The 19,358-nt window shown below is 35.0% G+C and overlaps 1 protein-coding gene across 1 annotated transcript in view; it reads left to right on the top strand.

The window, feature by feature from the left end:
* The window catches only part of kl-3 (dynein heavy chain 8, axonemal kl-3), an 895,452-nt gene that overhangs the window by 179,544 nt on the left and 696,550 nt on the right, over window positions 1–19,358 (top strand). The window contains exons 8-10 of the mRNA XM_070997912.1: window positions 10,891–11,020; window positions 11,080–13,292; window positions 13,349–14,733. Coding sequence (XP_070854013.1) covers window positions 10,891–11,020; window positions 11,080–13,292; window positions 13,349–14,733 — 3,728 coding nt within the window. The remainder of the gene's footprint in view (window positions 1–10,890; window positions 11,021–11,079; window positions 13,293–13,348; window positions 14,734–19,358) is intronic.

Here is a 19,358-nt window from a genome sequence, read left to right as displayed (position 1 = left end):
CTAAATAACTAAATAACTAAATAACTAAATAACTAAATAACTAAATAACTAAATAACTAAATAACTAAATAACTAAATAACTAAATAACTAAATAACTAAATAACTAAATAACTAAATAACTAAATAACTAAATAACTAAATAACTAAATAACTAAATAACTAAATAACTAAATAACTAAATAACTAAATAACTAAATAACTAAATAACTAAATAACTAAATAACTAAATAACTAAATAACTAAATAACTAAATAACTAAATAACTAAATAACTAAATAACTAAATAACTAAATAACTAAATAACTAAATAACTAAATAACTAAATAACTAAATAACTAAATAACTAAATAACTAAATAACTAAATAACTAAATAACTAAATAACTAAATAACTAAATAACTAAATAACTAAATAACTAAATAACTAAATAACTAAATAACTAAATAACTAAATAACTAAATAACTAAATAACTAAATAACTAAATAACTAAATAACTAAATAACTAAATAACTAAATAACTAAATAACTAAATAACTAAATAACTAAATAACTAAATAACTAAATAACTAAATAACTAAATAACTAAATAACTAAATAACTACAATAACTACAATAACTACAATAACTACAATAACTACAATAACTACAATAACTACAATAACTACAATAACTACAATAACTACAATAACTACAATAACTACAATAACTACAATAACTACAATAACTACAATAACTACAATAACTACAATAACTACAATAACTACAATAACTACAATAACTACAATAACTACAATAACTACAATAACTACAATAACTACAATAACTACAATAACTACAATAACTACAATAACTACAATAACTACAATAACTACAATAACTACAATAACTACAATAACTACAATAACTACAATAACTACAATAACTACAATAACTACAATAACTACAATAACTACAATAACTACAATAACTACAATAACTACAATAACTACAATAACTACAATAACTACAATAACTACAATAACTACAATAACTACAATAACTACAATAACTACAATAACTACAATAACTACAATAACTACAATAACTACAATAACTACAATAACTACAATAACTACAATAACTACAATAACTACAATAACTACAATAACTACAATAACTACAATAACTACAATAACTACAATAACTACAATAACTACAATAACTACAATAACTACAATAACTACAATAACTACAATAACTAAATAACTAAATAACTAAATAACTACAATAAATAACTAAATAACTAAATAACTAAAATAAATAACTAAATAACTAAATAACTAAATAACTAAATAACTAAATAACTAAATAACTAAATAACTAAATAACTAAATAACTAAATAACTAAATAACTAAATAACTAAATAACTAAATAACTAAATAACTAAATAACTAAATAACTAAATAACTAAATAACTAAATAACTAAATAACTAAATAACTAAATAACTAAATAACTAAATAACTAAATAACTAAATAACTAAATAACTAAATAACTAAATAACTAAATAACTAAATAACTAAATAACTAAATAACTAAATAACTAAATAACTAAATAACTAAATAACTAAATAACTAAATAACTAAATAACTAAATAACTAAATAACTAAATAACTAAATAACTAAATAACTAAATAACTAAATAACTAAATAACTAAATAACTAAATAACTAAATAACTAAATAACTAAATAACTAAATAACTAAATAACTAAATAACTAAATAACTAAATAACTAAATAACTAAATAACTAAATAACTAAATAACTAAATAACTAAATAACTAAATAACTAAATAACTAAATAACTAAATAACTAAATAACTAAATAACTAAATAACTAAATAACTAAATAACTAAATAACTAAATAACTAAATAACTAAATAACTAAATAACTAAATAACTAAATAACTAAATAACTAAATAACTAAATAACTAAATAACTAAATAACTAAATAACTAAATAACTAAATAACTAAATAACTAAATAACTAAATAACTAAATAACTAAATAACTAAATAACTAAATAACTAAATAACTAAATAACTAAATAACTAAATAACTAAATAACTAAATAACTAAATAACTAAATAACTAAATAACTAAATAACTAAATAACTAAATAACTAAATAACTAAATAACTAAATAACTAAATAACTAAATAACTAAATAACTAAATAACTAAATAACTAAATAACTAAATAACTAAATAACTAAATAACTAAATAACTAACTAACTAAATAACTAAACTAACTAAATAACTAAACTAAATAACTAAATAACTAAATAACTAAATAACTAAATAACTAAATAACTAAATAACTAAATAACTAAATAACTAAATAACTAAATAACTAAATAACTAAATAATTAAATAACTAAATAACTAAATAACTAAATAACTAAATAACTAAATAACTAAATAACTAAATAACTAAATAACTAAATAACTAAATAACTAAATAACTAAATAACTAAATAACTAAATAACTAAATAACTAAATAACTAAATAACTAAATAACTAAATAACTAAATAACTAAATAACTAAATAACTAAATAACTAAATAACTAAATAACTAAATAACTAAATAACTAAATAACTAAATAACTAAATAACTAAATAACTAAATAACTAAATAACTAAATAACTAAATAACTAAATAACTAAATAACTAAATAACTAAATAACTAAATAACTAAATAACTAAATAACTAAATAACTAAATAACTAAATAACTAAATAACTAAATAACTAAATAACTAAATAACTAAATAACTAAATAACTAAATAACTAAATAACTAAATAACTAAATAACTAAATAACTAAATAACTAAATAACTAAATAACTAAATAACTAAATAACTAAATAACTAAATAACTAAATAACTAAATAACTAAATAACTAAATAACTAAATAACTAAATAACTAAATAACTAAATAACTAAATAACTAAATAACTAAATAACTAAATAACTAAATAACTAAATAACTAAATAACTAAATAACTAAATAACTAAATAACTAAATAACTAAATAACTAAATAACTAAATAACTAAATAACTAAATAACTAAATAACTAAATAACTAAATAACTAAATAACTAAATAACTAAATAACTAAATAACTAAATAACTAAATAACTAAATAACTAAATAACTAAATAACTAAATAACTAAATAACTAAATAACTAAATAACTAAATAACTAAATAACTAAATAACTAAATAACTAAATAACTAAATAACTAAATAACTAAATAACTAAATAACTAAATAACTAAATAACTAAATAACTAAATAACTAAATAACTAAATAACTAAATAACTAAAAAACTAAAAAACTAAATAACTAAATAACTAAATAACTAAATAACTAAATAACTAAATAACTAAATAACTAAATAACTAAATAACTAAATAACTAAATAACTAAATAACTAAATAACTAAATAACTAAATAACTAAATAACTAAATAACTAAATAACTAAATAACTAAATAACTAAATAACTAAATAACTAAATAACTAAATAACTAAATAACTAAATAACTAAATAACTAAATAACTAAATAACTAAATAACTAAATAACTAAATAACTAAATAACTAAATAACTAAATAACTAAATAACTAAATAACTAAATAACTAAATAACTAAATAACTAAATAACTAAATAACTAAATAACTAAATAACTAAATAACTAAATAACTAAATAACTAAATAACTAAATAACTAAATAACTAAATAACTAAATAACTAAATAACTAAATAACTAAATAACTAAATAACTAAATAACTAAATAACTAAATAACTAAATAACTAAATAACTAAATAACTAAATAACTAAATAACTAAATAACTAAATAACTAAATAACTAAATAACTAAATAACTAAATAACTAAATAACTAAATAACTAAATAACTAAATAACTAAATAACTAAATAACTAAATAACTAAATAACTAAATAACTAAATAACTAAATAACTAAATAACTAAATAACTAAATAACTAAATAACTAAATAACTAAATAACTAAATAACTAAATAACTAAATAACTAAATAACTAAATAACTAAATAACTAAATAACTAAATAACTAAATAACTAAATAACTAAATAACTAAATAACTAAATAACTAAATAACTAAATAACTAAATAACTAAATAACTAAATACCCCATTTATAACCTGCAATACTTATTGCACCGAAGAATTATTTCGGCATCGACTACAAAGTCGTCGAACGTAACGCTAAAAACAACGGCAACAAAAACCACGACAACAAATCAAAACCAAAACAAAATTCAGCAAGCTGGTCCGGCCATACGGACTAGATCGGTACATCCTTATCAAGCGTAAGTCTAGCCCGCAGAACACCGCGGTAGGTAACAAGTCCAAAATAAACCGAGTCCAGATAGACAATAAATTATCCGAAAGATCCAACAGCAATAGATTTGCGCTTCTAGCTGAAAATGAACCAAAACGTGCTCAGGAGACCCAACCGAAACCTAAGACCCCACCAATTTACATTAGGGAGAAAATCTCGTACGCCCTGGTCAACAAAATTGTTGCGCTGACCGGGTACGGAAACTTTTATGTTGTTCCGGTCACAAAAGGGGATATCCATGAAACCAAGCTTCAGAGCAAAACTGAAGAATATTTCCGAGCAGTATCCAAATACCTGGAGGAAGCTAGGAAAAGCTACTACACGTACCAACTAAAAAGCAGCAAGGGCCTGCAAGTGGTAATAAAAGGAATCGAGCCCGACGTAACCGCCAAGGAAGTTATCGATGCTCTTAAGGAAAAGGGGTTTTCTGCAAAGAACGTCAGTAACATTATAAACAGGAACAAGGTGCCGCAACCACTCTTCAGGGTCGAGCTGGAGCCAGACAGCAGAGTCTTGAAGAAAAATGAAGTGCACCCCATTTATAACCTGCAATACTTATTGCACCGAAGAATTAACGTGGAAGAGCCACATAAAAGGAACGGCCCAGTGCAATGCACAAATTGTCAGGAGTATGGACACACCAGGGCATACTGTTCGCTTCGAACAGTCTGTGTAGCTTGTGGAGACTTCCACAATTCGGCTAAATGCCCTGCCAACAAAGAAGACCCCAAAAAGAAAAAACCCCACGGCAAACTACAGGGGCTGTCCGATCTACAAGGAGATGAAGGACCGCATGCGAAAAGTGATAGCAACGCGTCATCAGAATACCCAAAGTGCGTACACTTAATAGCGCCGGAAGTATTTTTCGGCACTGCTGAAAGATCTTCATTTGGTCAACTAAATACCCAGAAGGGATTCTTATACGCCGATGCCCTTCGATCGGGGACAGAAAACCCACTCCAGTCTAATCTAGGAAACGCGTAGGAGATCCAAGTACAGTCGCAAAGCACTCTGGAAACTATGATGGTCACCATGCAACAAAGTATGATGGAACTCATGTCATTCATGAAAACGACCATGCAAACACTGGTTCAAAACCAGAAGCAGCTAAGCAGCAGAAAACCAGAGCAGCTAAGCAGTCAAAATAATCAGATGGCAAATCTACGAATAACAATGTGGAACGCCAATGGCGTTTCACGGCACAACCTTGAAGTAACACAGTTCCTGAATGAAAATCATATCGACATTATGCTTCTGGTAGAGACGCACCTCACAAACAAATACAAGTTCCAAATAAGAGGCTACACTTTTTACCGCACAGACCATCCAGATGGTAAGCCCACGGCGGAACCGGCGTCCTAATCAGGGAACGCATCAAGCACCACTTTCACCAAAGGTTTTCAACTAATTACTTGCAACGGAAACCTCACCATAGCCGCTGTCTACTGCCCGCCTCGCTTTACAATTTCTGAAGGACAATTCATGGACTTCTGCAACTTGCTTGGAGATCGCTTTATAGCTGCAGGGGACTATAATGCCAAACACACGCACTGGGGATCACGCCTTGTGACTCCCAAAGGAAGGCAATTATACAATGCAATCATAAAACCGAACAACAAATTAGACTAAGTATCCCTTGGCAGCCCCACATACTGCCCAACAGACCCAAGGAAAGTTCCAGACATAATAGACTTTGCGGTGACAAAAAACATTCCCCGCAGTATAATAAGCGCCAAAGCGCTTTCGGACCTGTCGTCAGACCATTCGCCAGTGCTAATAACTCTTCTTCAAAGCACAAAAACCACGGATCACCACCTCATGCTGAAGTTGCACAGAACCAACTGGTTAAAATATAAAAAGTATGTAAGCTCACACATCAAATTAACCCCTCACTTCAACATCGAAGCGGACATCGACTGCTCTACCGATGCTCTTGAAGAAGTATTCGTGGAGACAGCCACTATCTCAACACCACAAGGCAGGGACGTGCAAACCAACCACTTCAAAACTAATCTGCAAATTGAACGGTTAGACCTAGAAAAGAGGAGCCTGCGACGTGCCTGGCAAACCAACAGATCGCCGTCATCAAAACAACGTCTTAAGGAAGCCACTCGCTCACTAAATCGAGCTCTAAAGCAAGAAACAGAAAATGCACAGCTGCAGTACAGTAAAAAACTATCGCCAACCAGTACAAAACATCCTACGTGGAGGGCTCACCCAAATCTGAGCTCTCCAATCGAAACAGTCACTCCGATAAGAAACTCATTTAGCATCTGGGCCCGCAGCGACGAAGATAGAGCCGAAACTTTTGCTTTACATCTAAGAAATGTCTTCCAGCCGAACCCTGCCACTGGTTCATTTTTCCTACCACAAATCGAATCTGAATCTATTTCCCTACCACCATTGTTTCAGCCAAAGGAGATCGCGAAAGTCATTGGGGAACTGAAACCGAAAAAGGCCCCTGGCGGTGGCGAAATAACCGTAAAAATGTTAATTGAACTTCCAAACTCTTCCATTGAGGTTATTTATAAGCTCTTCAATGGGATTATAACTCGGCAACTATCCGAAAAAATTGAAAAATTCTGTTATCATTATGAAACCGAAGCATGGAAAAGACCACACAATTCCGTCAACCTACAGAACAATTAGTTTATTATCGTGTCTGTCTAAGCTGTTCGAATAATGCCTTTTAACTCGCTTAACACCATATCTAGGAGCACACAATGTGTGTGTCATCAAATTGGACTTCGTCAAAACCATGGAACAATCTAACAAGTTAACAGAATAACATCTGAAATACGCACAGCCTTAGAGCATCGGGAATACTGCAGCGCAATATTCCTCGATGTATCTCAAGCCTTCGATCGAGTATGGCTAGATGGCCTCATGCACAAGATCAAAACACACTTACCTGATTACACTCACAAGCTTCTTGAGTCGTATCTATACAACAGGACCTTCGCAGTAAGGTGAAATACAACAACATCCGATGACTACATTATCAAAGCTGAATTCCCGCAAGGAAGCGCGCTAGGGACTACTCTGTTCCTCCTATACACAGCGGATATTCCCACGAACGAGCAGCAAATAACATCTACGTTCGCTGATGACACCGCAATTTTAAGTCGCTCGAGGTGCCCAGGCCGAGCCACAACTCTCTACAACTCCACTCTCAAGCCCATCTGTAAACACATATCGTTTACTCTCAACAGACAAACATGCCCTCCACTATTATTGAATAATACGCAGATTCCCCAAGTCAACGATGTAACGTATCTCGGCGTCCGCCTTGACAGACGACTAACCTGGAGAAGACACATCGAACGCAAGAAAGTACCTCTAAAACTAAAGGCCAGCAGCTTCCACTGGATTCTTAACGCTCGTTCGCCCACTGCGTCTGGACTACAAGGTTTTGCTCTACAACTCCAATCTCAAGCCCATCTGGACATATGGCTCCCAGCTATGGGGGAACGCCAGCAGAAGCAACATAGACATTATATAGCGCGTTCAATCGAAAATCCTGCGAACTATCACTGGGGCACCATGGTATGTTCGCAACCAAAACATCCACAGGGACCGAAGCATTCTTACCGTAAAAGATGAAATAGACAAACAAACTGACTGTGAACTAGATTAATTAGTCTAAGATTTGAAACACTTATTGTTAGTATCCAAAGGGAAAAGATTCAATAAATAAATAGCAAAGCATTTAAAAAACAAAAAAATATGGTGGGACGAGAGAGTTTTGGGTGTGCTTTCAGTGTCGATCTCGAGGAAGCCTGCAGTCAGAAGATATTCAAGACGAAATATGAGCTAAGAGATCATTGTGGTTAAAGGTACATTTTCTCAATGGAAAACCAGCGGAATCTAGAGCACTTTGTAGCTCGCGAACAATGAGCCTAGCGCCCTCTGCGGAGTCAGCTCTCATATGTACATGTGATTGCGAATGACGTTGCTCGACTCGAATCGCCAGGAATGGCTTCAGGAAGGACTTCTCTCATGAGAGATTCTCTTTGGTTTTCAGATCTGTCCCTTCTTAGACGTTGCTCGGTTCTTAGAATCTGGAATGACCTAAGAAAACTTTCCTCACAGGTCAAATCGGATGCCTTTACCACTTTTACTGGCAGATCCTCCACCTCCCAAAACTTGGTGAGAAGTTTATACAAACGAGTGGGAAAGTCGCGTGGAATAGGCTTAATTCCGATTTTGCCATGGAGCACGGGTCCTGTTAGGATCCACCCAAAAATGGGTTCTTGACCGAGGAGGGAGCCAAAAATGTTCGGCCGGGTGCCGCCAAAGAGATCGGATGGGAATACATCGGCCTCGTCCAGAATATCAATCTGTGCGCTCTCGTAAAACTTTAGATCAAGTAACTGTTGCGGAATCAAACAATATGGAAGGATTCCAGCTATTTGCGCAAGAGCATAGGCAGTCGTGTTTACTTGCAAGCTAGGCCTATTCGGAAAACGGATGGTAAGCTGACAGAGCTTAGTTAATTTGAGCAGCTGCTCAGAATCTAACACGGCACTAGCTTTAAAATTGGACCTCGGGTACATATGTCAATTAGAGCCGTGCCCAGCAAGACGGATCTATGGACTGTAGAGTCCGTGGGACCCGTAGCGGTGGCAACTGGTGAATTTGGTCTTTATTTGAGTATGAATTTGAAGGCGCTGGGATGAGTTGCCTCTGCGGTGTAGGGTGTGATAGCGGCCGCGCCACGTAAAGCAACATGAGTGCTTTCGCAATCAGCAGCTCAGACATAGCTGCTTTCTTTTTATATATGCCGATCGCTCGTCGACCGTCATCTGGAGAAATCGTGCATATGTGCGGACAGGATGGTTTTTCTTCTTGCCAATATCACATCCTTTACGTTTGGGTGCTACTCTTCTCTCGTAAGAATTTATTCTTCGAGACGCTGCACTGGAGGCGGATGCTTTCGTCATAAATGGCTTCTAAGGTCCGATGTTCATCTTTTGCCACGTCGGAATATCTGCCTTTTTGTGTAGGGACTGTTCCCACAAGGATAGCGTGAGCTTAGGGAGTTTGGAGGAGATCATGTACACCAAGAGGCAATGCCAATTTTCGATTTGAGTCCTGGACTTTTCTAAAAACAAAAGGCAACCCTGGATGGTGTTTTTAAGCTCACGGATATTTAAAAGTATCAATTGGCTATTTACTTACAATCGCTTGCTTTCGACACGCTCAGTTAGGTTAGCTCAGGTTGAGCGAAAGCCATCGTTGGTAGGGGTAATGTGAATTTTGTGCATCGCAACTTGTTTTTGCATTTAGATGAAAAAGTTTTTGACCGGCGTCGGCCTTGGATTACTTTTAAAAATGGATCCCTAAACAGATCCCTAAAAGTCGGCCAACGCAGATAATCTCCGGTGAAAACATCGGTATCGCACGAAGGCAGCTGACAGCCAAAGGAAATGTAGGTCTGGGTGGGAAACAGCTTGCACTTGGGGATATTGGGCTGTTATATCCGCGTTCTGAGCAACACATTTTTCGTAAACGAAATAGCTGTATTTAGCTCGGAAAAATGGCAAACTATCGGGTGCACTTTCTCCGGCTTCTGCCATGCTCCCGGTACAATCGCCGTACTCTTCCTTGATGCGATCCCATAATGCGCGTATTTCTTTGCGTCAAATGTTAAGCATAGAAAGAGTTAAAGGGACCGGCAAAGGAGTGTTTGCCCTGGATTTAAATTCACTCTGTTGATTTGAGCCATTTTATCGTTTGCACGGGTGACTCTTTTTCGGGGCGACGAAGACTTAGTATTTAGTTCGGGTGTGGGAGGATCTACGGATGTGCCTGGGACTATTGAAGGATAATTAGATAACTTGTTGTTATCACTTCCAAGGGACATGGCAAAAATTTGAGAATTTTTGGGTCAGAATATGCTTGATTGTGTTTATGTCGAAAACAGGAAACCTGGCCCACTTCTGAAATGGTGAACGATCGGAACAAATAGATACTGGAGCATGGAACGACTTGGTTTCTTTACTAAAGGACAAACAGCTGTATTTATCCTTTTTGGTATCCTATATTGATCATTTTGGTGACGCACTCGCAAAAAACCGCTCAAAACTGTAACGCCCACAGCTTATTTAATTATACTGAAATTTGTTTTGTCTCGTCAATACATATCGATTGATCCAAAAAAGATTGCCACGCCCACCCTAACGCCCAAACGCTTTAATCTGTCTGCCGCCCACAACCATATATTGAGATGACGCGTAGATGGCGCAATACAATCTCGCTTTGCTTAATGTATATCTAAAGAGTAACTGGTATCCGATAGTCGAGGAACTCAACTATAGTTTTCTTCCTTGCTTAGCATAGTTTCTTAGAATTATACTCAGATTACATTACGATTTGAAGACCTCCAAATCAATAATGTGTAACTCAATATGTGTTTTTTTAAAAACTGCTAATTGCTTTTTTTCAGAATGGATTTAAGCCTCCAGTTGATAACTGATACTTACTCTCTCTTTTCACAATTTAATATATACGTACCTCAAGAAGACTACGATAAAGTTGAAGGGTTACAGTTAATGTTTAATAAAATGTTGGAAAACGTAAGTTATATGTTTGTAACATAAAAAATTTTATGAGTGACATTTTTATATTTTTACAGGCGAAAAAAGTTTCGGATCGTATCTCAGAAATGGAGGAACCTCTTTTAAGGGAGCTAAATGATGGAATAGCCACATTTGTTCAAGAGTTTGATGATTTTAATCGAGATTTTGAGTTGAATGGGCCAATGGTGGAGGGCATATCTGCCAAGGAAGCTAGTGATAGAGTTTTTCTTTTTCAAAACAGGTTTGATGAGCTTTGGAGAAAGTTTGAAATGTATAGTAGCGGTGAAAAACTTTTTGGATTACCAATCACAGACTATCCATTACTTCATCAACGTAAACGGGAGTTCAATTATCTCAACCGGCTCTACTCATTATATATTCAAGTTTTAAAAACTATAACGGATTATTATGAAATGCCTTGGGCTGATGTGAATATTGAAAAAATTAGTGCTGAATTAGCAGACTTTCAGTTGCGTTGCAGAAAGCTGCCCAAAGGAATGCAATCGTGGCCAGCTTTTATTGATCTTAAGACAAAAATTGATGACTTTAATGAAACGTGTCCATTGCTTGAGCTTATGACAAACAAGGCAATGAAAGAAAGACATTGGATTCGTTTAAACGCACTGTTCAATACTGACTTTGATCCAACAAATCCGAAGTTTACTTTAGGCAAACTTCTTGAAGCGCCTATTCTTAAGTACAAAGAAGACGTTGAAGACATTTGCGTAGGTGCAAGTAAGGAATTGGATATAGAAGCTAAGCTTAAGCAGATAATTTTAGATTGGTCTTTGGTAAACTTACAATTGGGACAATTCAAGAATAGAGGTGATCTTGTGTTAAAGGGAGGAGAAACTTTGGAGATTATATCGTCTTTGGAAGACAGCTTAATGATAATGAATTCACTTGCCTCAAATCGATATAATGCCCCATTTAAAAAAGAAATTCAACTTTGGCTATCCAAGTTGGTAAATACTGGAGATATATTAGAAAAGTGGCTAATGGTTCAAAACCTATGGATTTATTTAGAAGCCGTTTTTGTTGGTGGAGACATTTCAAAGCAGTTACCAATGGAGGCAAAACGATTCACAAACATTGATAAAAGTTATGTAAAAATAATGATGCGCGCACGTGAAATTCCAAATGCAGTTGATTGCTGCACAGGAGACGAGTCCCTAGCAACAAATTTAACGTGGCTCCTAGATCAACTTGAGACTTGCCAAAAAAGCTTAACTGGATATTTAGAATCCAAACGACTAGTTTTTCCCCGCTTTTTCTTTGTTTCCGATCCAGTTTTATTAGAAATACTTGGCCAAGCGTCTGACCCAACTTCCATACAGCCTCATCTTTTAAGTATATTTGATGCGATTGCCACGGTTGACTTCCAGGACAAATCTATTGACATTATTGAATCTATGAATTCAATGAATCGAGAGAAAGTAAAGTTTGAAAACTCCGTTCAGTGCCTAGGGAGCGTAGAACTTTGGCTAGGTCGCTTATTAAAGGAAATGCAAGATACTGTTAGAGCAATTCTTGCCTTAATGTCTGTAAGTTTAAATGATCCAGAGTTTAATTTTGCCGAGGAATTCCCTACTTTTTGCGGACAAGCCGGTGTAGTTGGAGTGCAACTTCTTTGGACAAAAGATTCAGAATATGCTTTAAGAAAATGCCGGACTGATAAGACAATTATGAAACGGACAAATAACAAATTTTTGGTTCTCCTAAATTTTTTTATTGACTTAACTGTAAAAGATTTAACCTCTCTTGATCGAATACGTTTTGAGACAATGGTAACAATACATGTACATCAGCGAGATATTTTTGATGATTTGTGTACGCTGAGAATTAAATCAGCTGGAGACTTTGAGTGGCAAAAGCAGGCCCGATTTTACTATAATGAAGACAATGATGATGTCATTGTTGGTATAACTGATGTAAATTTTGTATACCAAAATGAGTATCTGGGAGTAACAGAGCGATTGGCCATAACTCCGCTCACTGATCGGTGCTATATAACACTGGCGCAGGCAGTTGGAATGTGTATGGGAGGTGCTCCTGCTGGACCTGCAGGAACTGGTAAGACAGAAACAACAAAAGATATGGGACGGGCGTTAGGAAAATTGGTAGTGGTTTTTAATTGCTCCGATCAGATGGATTTTCGTGGTTTGGGTCGCATCTATAAAGGCTTAGCACAATCCGGCTCATGGGGATGCTTTGACGAATTTAACCGAATTGAACTGCCTGTACTTTCTGTGGCCGCTCAGCAAATATAGTAAGTTACATTATTATTTATTCAAAATATATTTACTGACATATATGTGTTTAAAGCATTGTCCTTACAGCTAGAAAGGAGAAGCGTTCCACATTTATATTTTTAGATGGTGATGTAGTTTCTCTTAATCCAGAGTTTGGAATTTTTATTACAATGAATCCCGGATACGCTGGCCGCCAGGAGTTACCAGAAAATCTAAAAATAATGTTTCGCACGGTAGCTATGATGGTGCCCGATCGCCAGATTATTATTAGAGTTAAAATGGCTAGCTGCGGCTTTAAAGAAAATGTAGTCTTATCAAGAAAAATGTATACCTTATATAAATTGTGCGAAGAACAATTGTCAAAGCAAGTCCATTATGATTTTGGTCTCCGTAACATATTATCGGTTCTTCGTACTCTGGGTTCCCAAAAGAGATCGAATCCGAATGATACAGAGGAAACGATCGTTATGCGCGTCCTACGTGATATGAATGTTTCGAAGCTAATTGACGAAGATGAAGGGCTTTTTGTGTCTTTGGTCGATGATATGTTTCCTGGTATAAAATTGACGACGAATGTATATAGGGATCTACAGAAAGCTATTGTAAAGGTTTGCGATGAACTAGGTTACGTTAATAATCCTGAGTGGAATTTAAAAGTTGTGCAGTTGTATGAAACTTCTCTTGTTAGACATGGTCTAATGCTAATGGGACCTACTGGTTCTGGAAAAACAAGTTGTACTTTATGTATGCTTCGATGCTTTACTGAGATGGGAAGAACTCATAAGGAAATGCGAATGAATCCAAAAGCTATAACGGCCCCACAAATGTTTGGGAGATTAGATGTAGCTACGAACGACTGGACTGACGGAATTTTCTCTACACTTTGGCGTCGTTCACTTAAGGTTCCACTACATCAAAATTGTTGGATAGTATTGGATGGACCAGTTGACGCTGTTTGGATAGAGAACTTAAATTCGGTTCTTGATGATAATAAGACTCTTACCCTTGCGAATGGCGATCGCATAAAAATGGCTGACAATTCGAAATTGGTATTTGAGCCTGATAATGTTGATAACGCATCTCCAGCTACTGTTAGTCGTGTCGGAATGGTTTTCACAAGCTCATCCGTGTTAAGCTGGAGGATATACATGGAAGCTTGGTTACTTAAACAGGGTGAAGATAGTGAAGTGTTCCGCAGGTGCTACGACGTTCTTTATGATGATGCTCATTTATTTTTGCAGTCAAGACTGTCAGCAAAAATGCGAATTCTTGAAGCCATATATATTCGTCAAATGCTCGATATTATGGATGGACTCTTAATAGACATTCCGTTACGTACTGAAAAAGCTTTGGAGCGCATTTTTTTATTTTCTCTTATGTGGTCTTTAGGTGCAGTTCTTGAACTTGGGGAGCGTGAAAAATTGGAGGAGTTTCTTGTTAAGCACGCGTCAAAGTTACGTAAGTATAAACTTAAACTATTAACAAGGAAGAACCCGTTACTCAAAGGGAAATGGAGATATGCACGCAGCAAAGCGAGATTAAAATGCGCCACCTACCGGCGGTAGACAGATTTAAGCGTTATGGGCGTTAGAGTGGGAAAATTTTTTTTTGGATCAATCGATAGGTATTGACGAGACCAATACATTTCAGTTAAAATTTTTTATCTAGCATGAAAATTGTGGGCGTCACAGGCTTGGGCGGTTTGTGGGCGTGGCAAACTTTTTTTGAGTCAATCGATAGGTAATGACGAGACGAATACATTTCAGTTAAAATTTTTTATCTAGCATAAAAATTGTGGGCGTCACAGGTTTTCGCGGTTTGTGGGCGTTAAAGTGGGCGTGGCAAACTTTTTTTTAGGTCAATCGATAGGTATTGATGAGAACATTACATTTCAGTTAAAATTTTTATTCTAGCATCAAAACTGTAGGAGCCACAGTTTTGGGCGGTTTGTGGGCGTTAGAGTGGGCGTGGCAGTCTACTGAAACAAACTTGCGCTGCGTAAGAAGCTCAGGAATCTGCACGCCAAATCTCAATAGCCTAGCTCCCATAGTTTCCGAGATCTCAGCGTTCATCCGGACAGACGGACAGACAGACGGACAGACGGACTGACGGACAGACGGACATGGCTAGATCGACTCGGCTAGTGATCCTGATCAAGAATATATATACTTTATGGGGTCGGAAACGCTTCCTTCTGCCTGTTACATACTTTCCGACGAATCTAGTATACCCTTTTACTCTACGAGTAACGGGTATAAAAATAGATCAGTTTCGTTTAGGAAGTTGACCGAGTTGAGCGAACCATCTAAAATCGTCTTGCGAACCCACCGGTAATTCCATGTTAAAGTAAAGTCGTGTTAATTTGCGTTTTACCCGAATTCGATTTGTGTAAACTTACCAAATTAATAAAAACAAGGAAGAACGCTATAGTCGAGTACCTCGACTATCAGATACCCGTTACTCAGCTATATGGAGATATGCAAGCAGCAAAGCGAGATTAAAATGCGCCACCTACCGGCGGTATACAGATTTAAGCGTTATGGGCGTTAGAGTGGGCGTGGCAAATTTTTTTTTGGATCAATCGATAGGTATCGACGAGACCAATACATTTCAGTTAAAATTTTTTATCTAGCATGAAAATTGTGGGCGTCACAGATTTTCGCGGTTTGTGGGCGTTAAAGTGGGCGTGGCAAACTTTTTTTTGGGTCAATCGATAGGTATTGATGAGAACAATACATTTCAGTTAAAATTTTTATTCTAGCATCAAAACTGTAGGAGCCACAGTTTTGGGCGGTTTGTGGGCGTTAGAGTGGGCGTGGCACTCTACTGAAACAAACTTGCGCTGCGTAAGAAGCTCAGGAATCTTCACGCAAATCCCAATAGCCTAGCTCCCATAGTTTCCGAGATCTCAGCGTTCATCCGGACAGACAGACGGACAGAATGTATATACTTTATGGGGTCGGAAACGCTTTCTTCTGCCTGTTACATACTTTTCGACGAATCTAGTATACCCTTTTACTCTACGAGTACCGGGTATAATCATGATTCGGGTAATTAATTATTTCGGAATTGGTGGCAACTACTATCATATGTACTATCCGACTATATTATTGAATTCATATTCTGTAATTTAAGTCAAACTGTGTTTAAAATTGAATTTAATTTTTTAAATCGAACGATATCTATTATTTATGCTATGCAGATTGTCTCCTTCTTTATTTGGGATGGGTGCTTGACCAACAGAAATTAGGCCAGGGTGTGTATTATATTTGTTATTATTACAAATTGTACAGTTTTTTATGTACTCCTAGAGTTTTTTGGTCAAATTTGGCCAATAGTATAGTCTGCTAACGTGCTTGTAATTTTCGGACAGCTCCTTGTATGCTCTTCAATGAGTTTCTTCGATTATTAATGCTCTGTCTTCAGCGTTTTCTACATCTTGGACGAATATTTTTATTTTATATTTTTTATTCGTGAAATTTTTTAAGTGGATTTTAAATTGTGTATAAGTACAGTGTACATCTATTGTTATGTTGGGAGGGATACATTCCCTTAAGATTGATTCCAAATTTTCCGGGTTATCAAATTGTATTATATGTCTGGTATTTCCAGATATATTGACCGTCTCAATTGTTGGTTAAACTGGTTTAAGGGTTTGGGTGTTTCTTGTATAACATTCTCAAAACTACTCTCTGCTGAGTGTTTTGATCTGAGACCGACTCTTTACTGTCAGTTAGGTTGTTAGTTTGTATTCTTGATAAGGCCTCAGCGACTGCATTGGTAGATCCTGAATCCTAATGAATACCATCTTTTCGTTTCAATGTTTTTATTTTTTTGGAATTTTGCTAATTTTTAAATGCCTAAACTATTGCTTAAAGTTTTTTCTTATTGGTTGGTAGCTAAATCGGACACATCGGTCGTCAAAGTGAATTTTTTACTATAATCTGGTTGTACCAATTCGATTTGTGCAATTAAATTATCTGTGAGCTCGTTAAAAGCTATTACAGCTGAATCGTCCAACAGTATTGTAGTCTAACGTGACATTTTTTGGATACTTTACCATTTCGACCTTTCAAATACTTTGTTAGGGGTTTTGCAATTTTTGCGCAATTTTGTACATATTTTCTGTAATAGCCGGTAAGGCCTAGGAACCGGAAATTTGGAATTGGAAATTTTAAAATTGTAGATCTAGACATGTCCGTCTGTCCGTCTGTCTGCCTGTCCGTATGAACGATAAGATCTCGGAAACTATAAGAGCTAGGATATTGGGATTTGGCATGCGGATTTCTGAGCTTCTTGCGCAGAGCAAGATGCCACGCCCACTCTAACGCCCACAAACCGCCCATAAACTTCAAAAAGTCATTGGTATGAACGCGGCTATCTCGGAAACTATCAAAGATAGAGAATTGGGATTCATATTTAAATTTCGTATGTATGTATGTACGCACCGCAAATTAGTTACGCGAATATGTCACGCCCACCTTAACGCCCACAAACCGCCAACAAACTTCAAAACATCGTAAGTTTGAGCGCGGATATCTCGGAAACTATCAAAGATAGAGAATATATATATTGGGTCGGAAACGCTTCCTTCTGCCTGTTACATACTTTCCGACGAATCCCTTTTACTCTACGAGTAACGGGTATAATTATTTAATTTTAATAGTAATAACAATTTTGGAAGGTCCTCCAAATTCTTGTTTTTGAAATAACTTTTGGACGAAAATTGTTTTTAACAAATGAGGTGTCATTCGACGCGAATTCTTAGTAAGAATAAAACTTGGCTAATAATATGGCCATTTGTCCTTACCATCCCTAAAAGCTCCAATTTCCTAATTTTCACTTTCCCTGCTTTTACGTCCAAACCAATTGAATTTGTTTAAGTCGTCGTAAGCCATGTTTTTAGTTCTTGCAATACCTTTAAATTTGTGTTACACTCGGTGTCCTATCTCGAGGTTCTTAATACACCCATAAAGTCCTCAAGACCGTTAATCCAAAATGGGTTTAATACAAACTCACAAAAAAGGGAAATAACTTTTGAACGAAGCATCGGATTTTAGAAAAGTCCATAAAGTCCTCAAGACCGTTAATCCAAAATGGGTTTAATACAAACTCACAAAAAAGGGAAATAACTTTTGAACGAAGCATCCGATTTTAGAAAATTGGGTGTTAGTCGACGCCTATTCTCAGTGAGATTAATATATTAAATAATAATAGTAGACTAACAGGAGAATGCGTTTTAGTCGATGGCCGCTACTCAGTTTAAGGCAGTGCGAGAGGGTCGTATTTTCAGCACAGCCCAGAGATCTGCCCAGAGATCTGCCAGCAGCACTGGCACCAGCTAGGGAGGCAAAGACCAGTATTGAACGATGTACATTCGCGGCCACATATGCCAAGGCTGTCGAGCAGAGAAATCAGAATACTTACTTCCACAAGGGCCACGATCGCGGACAGGAAAAAATCCCCATTTTTTCAAAAAACAAAATAAAAATCAAAATAATGATTATTGGCGCAGACAGGACAACAGGACGGATCAGGTAAACCAGAGCAGGCCCCAGAGCCCATGGATGTAGATCCATCATTTTCTAATCATTTTTCTCCCACTCCTCAAAACCCAAAAAGACCAAACCTTTCGGAAAGAATGACTGGTCAGAGGCGCCAACGGATAACCAACGTTGAGCAAGCTGCTGAGGAAGAACAGGATTATGAAAGCGCGGACGCAGCCGCACGGAATGCAATTGAGCAGGACAACGACTCACTCACTCTTACGATCTTCTCAATTTTTTAGAGGAAGGTCCCGCTTACCGTTCATTGAGCGCAGGTTGGCGAGGAGAACTAGTGATGTAAATTTGGGTCGAAACATCGATGTCGATCTTCATCGTTGTTTGCAAAATGACACATCGATGTTTTGTGAAACATCGGCTTGAAACATCGATGCATCGATGTTTTCAACCCATTCCGTTATTTTTCGTTAATTCAATTTGTAGAAGCCTATTAAATTTTTTATTGAGATTTTTTAATATTTAAATAAGAAGGAATTAAGACTACAAAAATAAAAGCTTTCTTAGTATTTTCTTTTTTAT

This window comes from Drosophila suzukii, chromosome Y, assembly GCF_043229965.1.
Source record: "Drosophila suzukii chromosome Y, CBGP_Dsuzu_IsoJpt1.0, whole genome shotgun sequence".
Taxonomy (NCBI): domain Eukaryota; kingdom Metazoa; phylum Arthropoda; class Insecta; order Diptera; family Drosophilidae; genus Drosophila; species Drosophila suzukii.
Note: the sequence above shows the minus strand (reverse complement) of the source record. Positions and strands in the feature narration are given on the sequence as shown.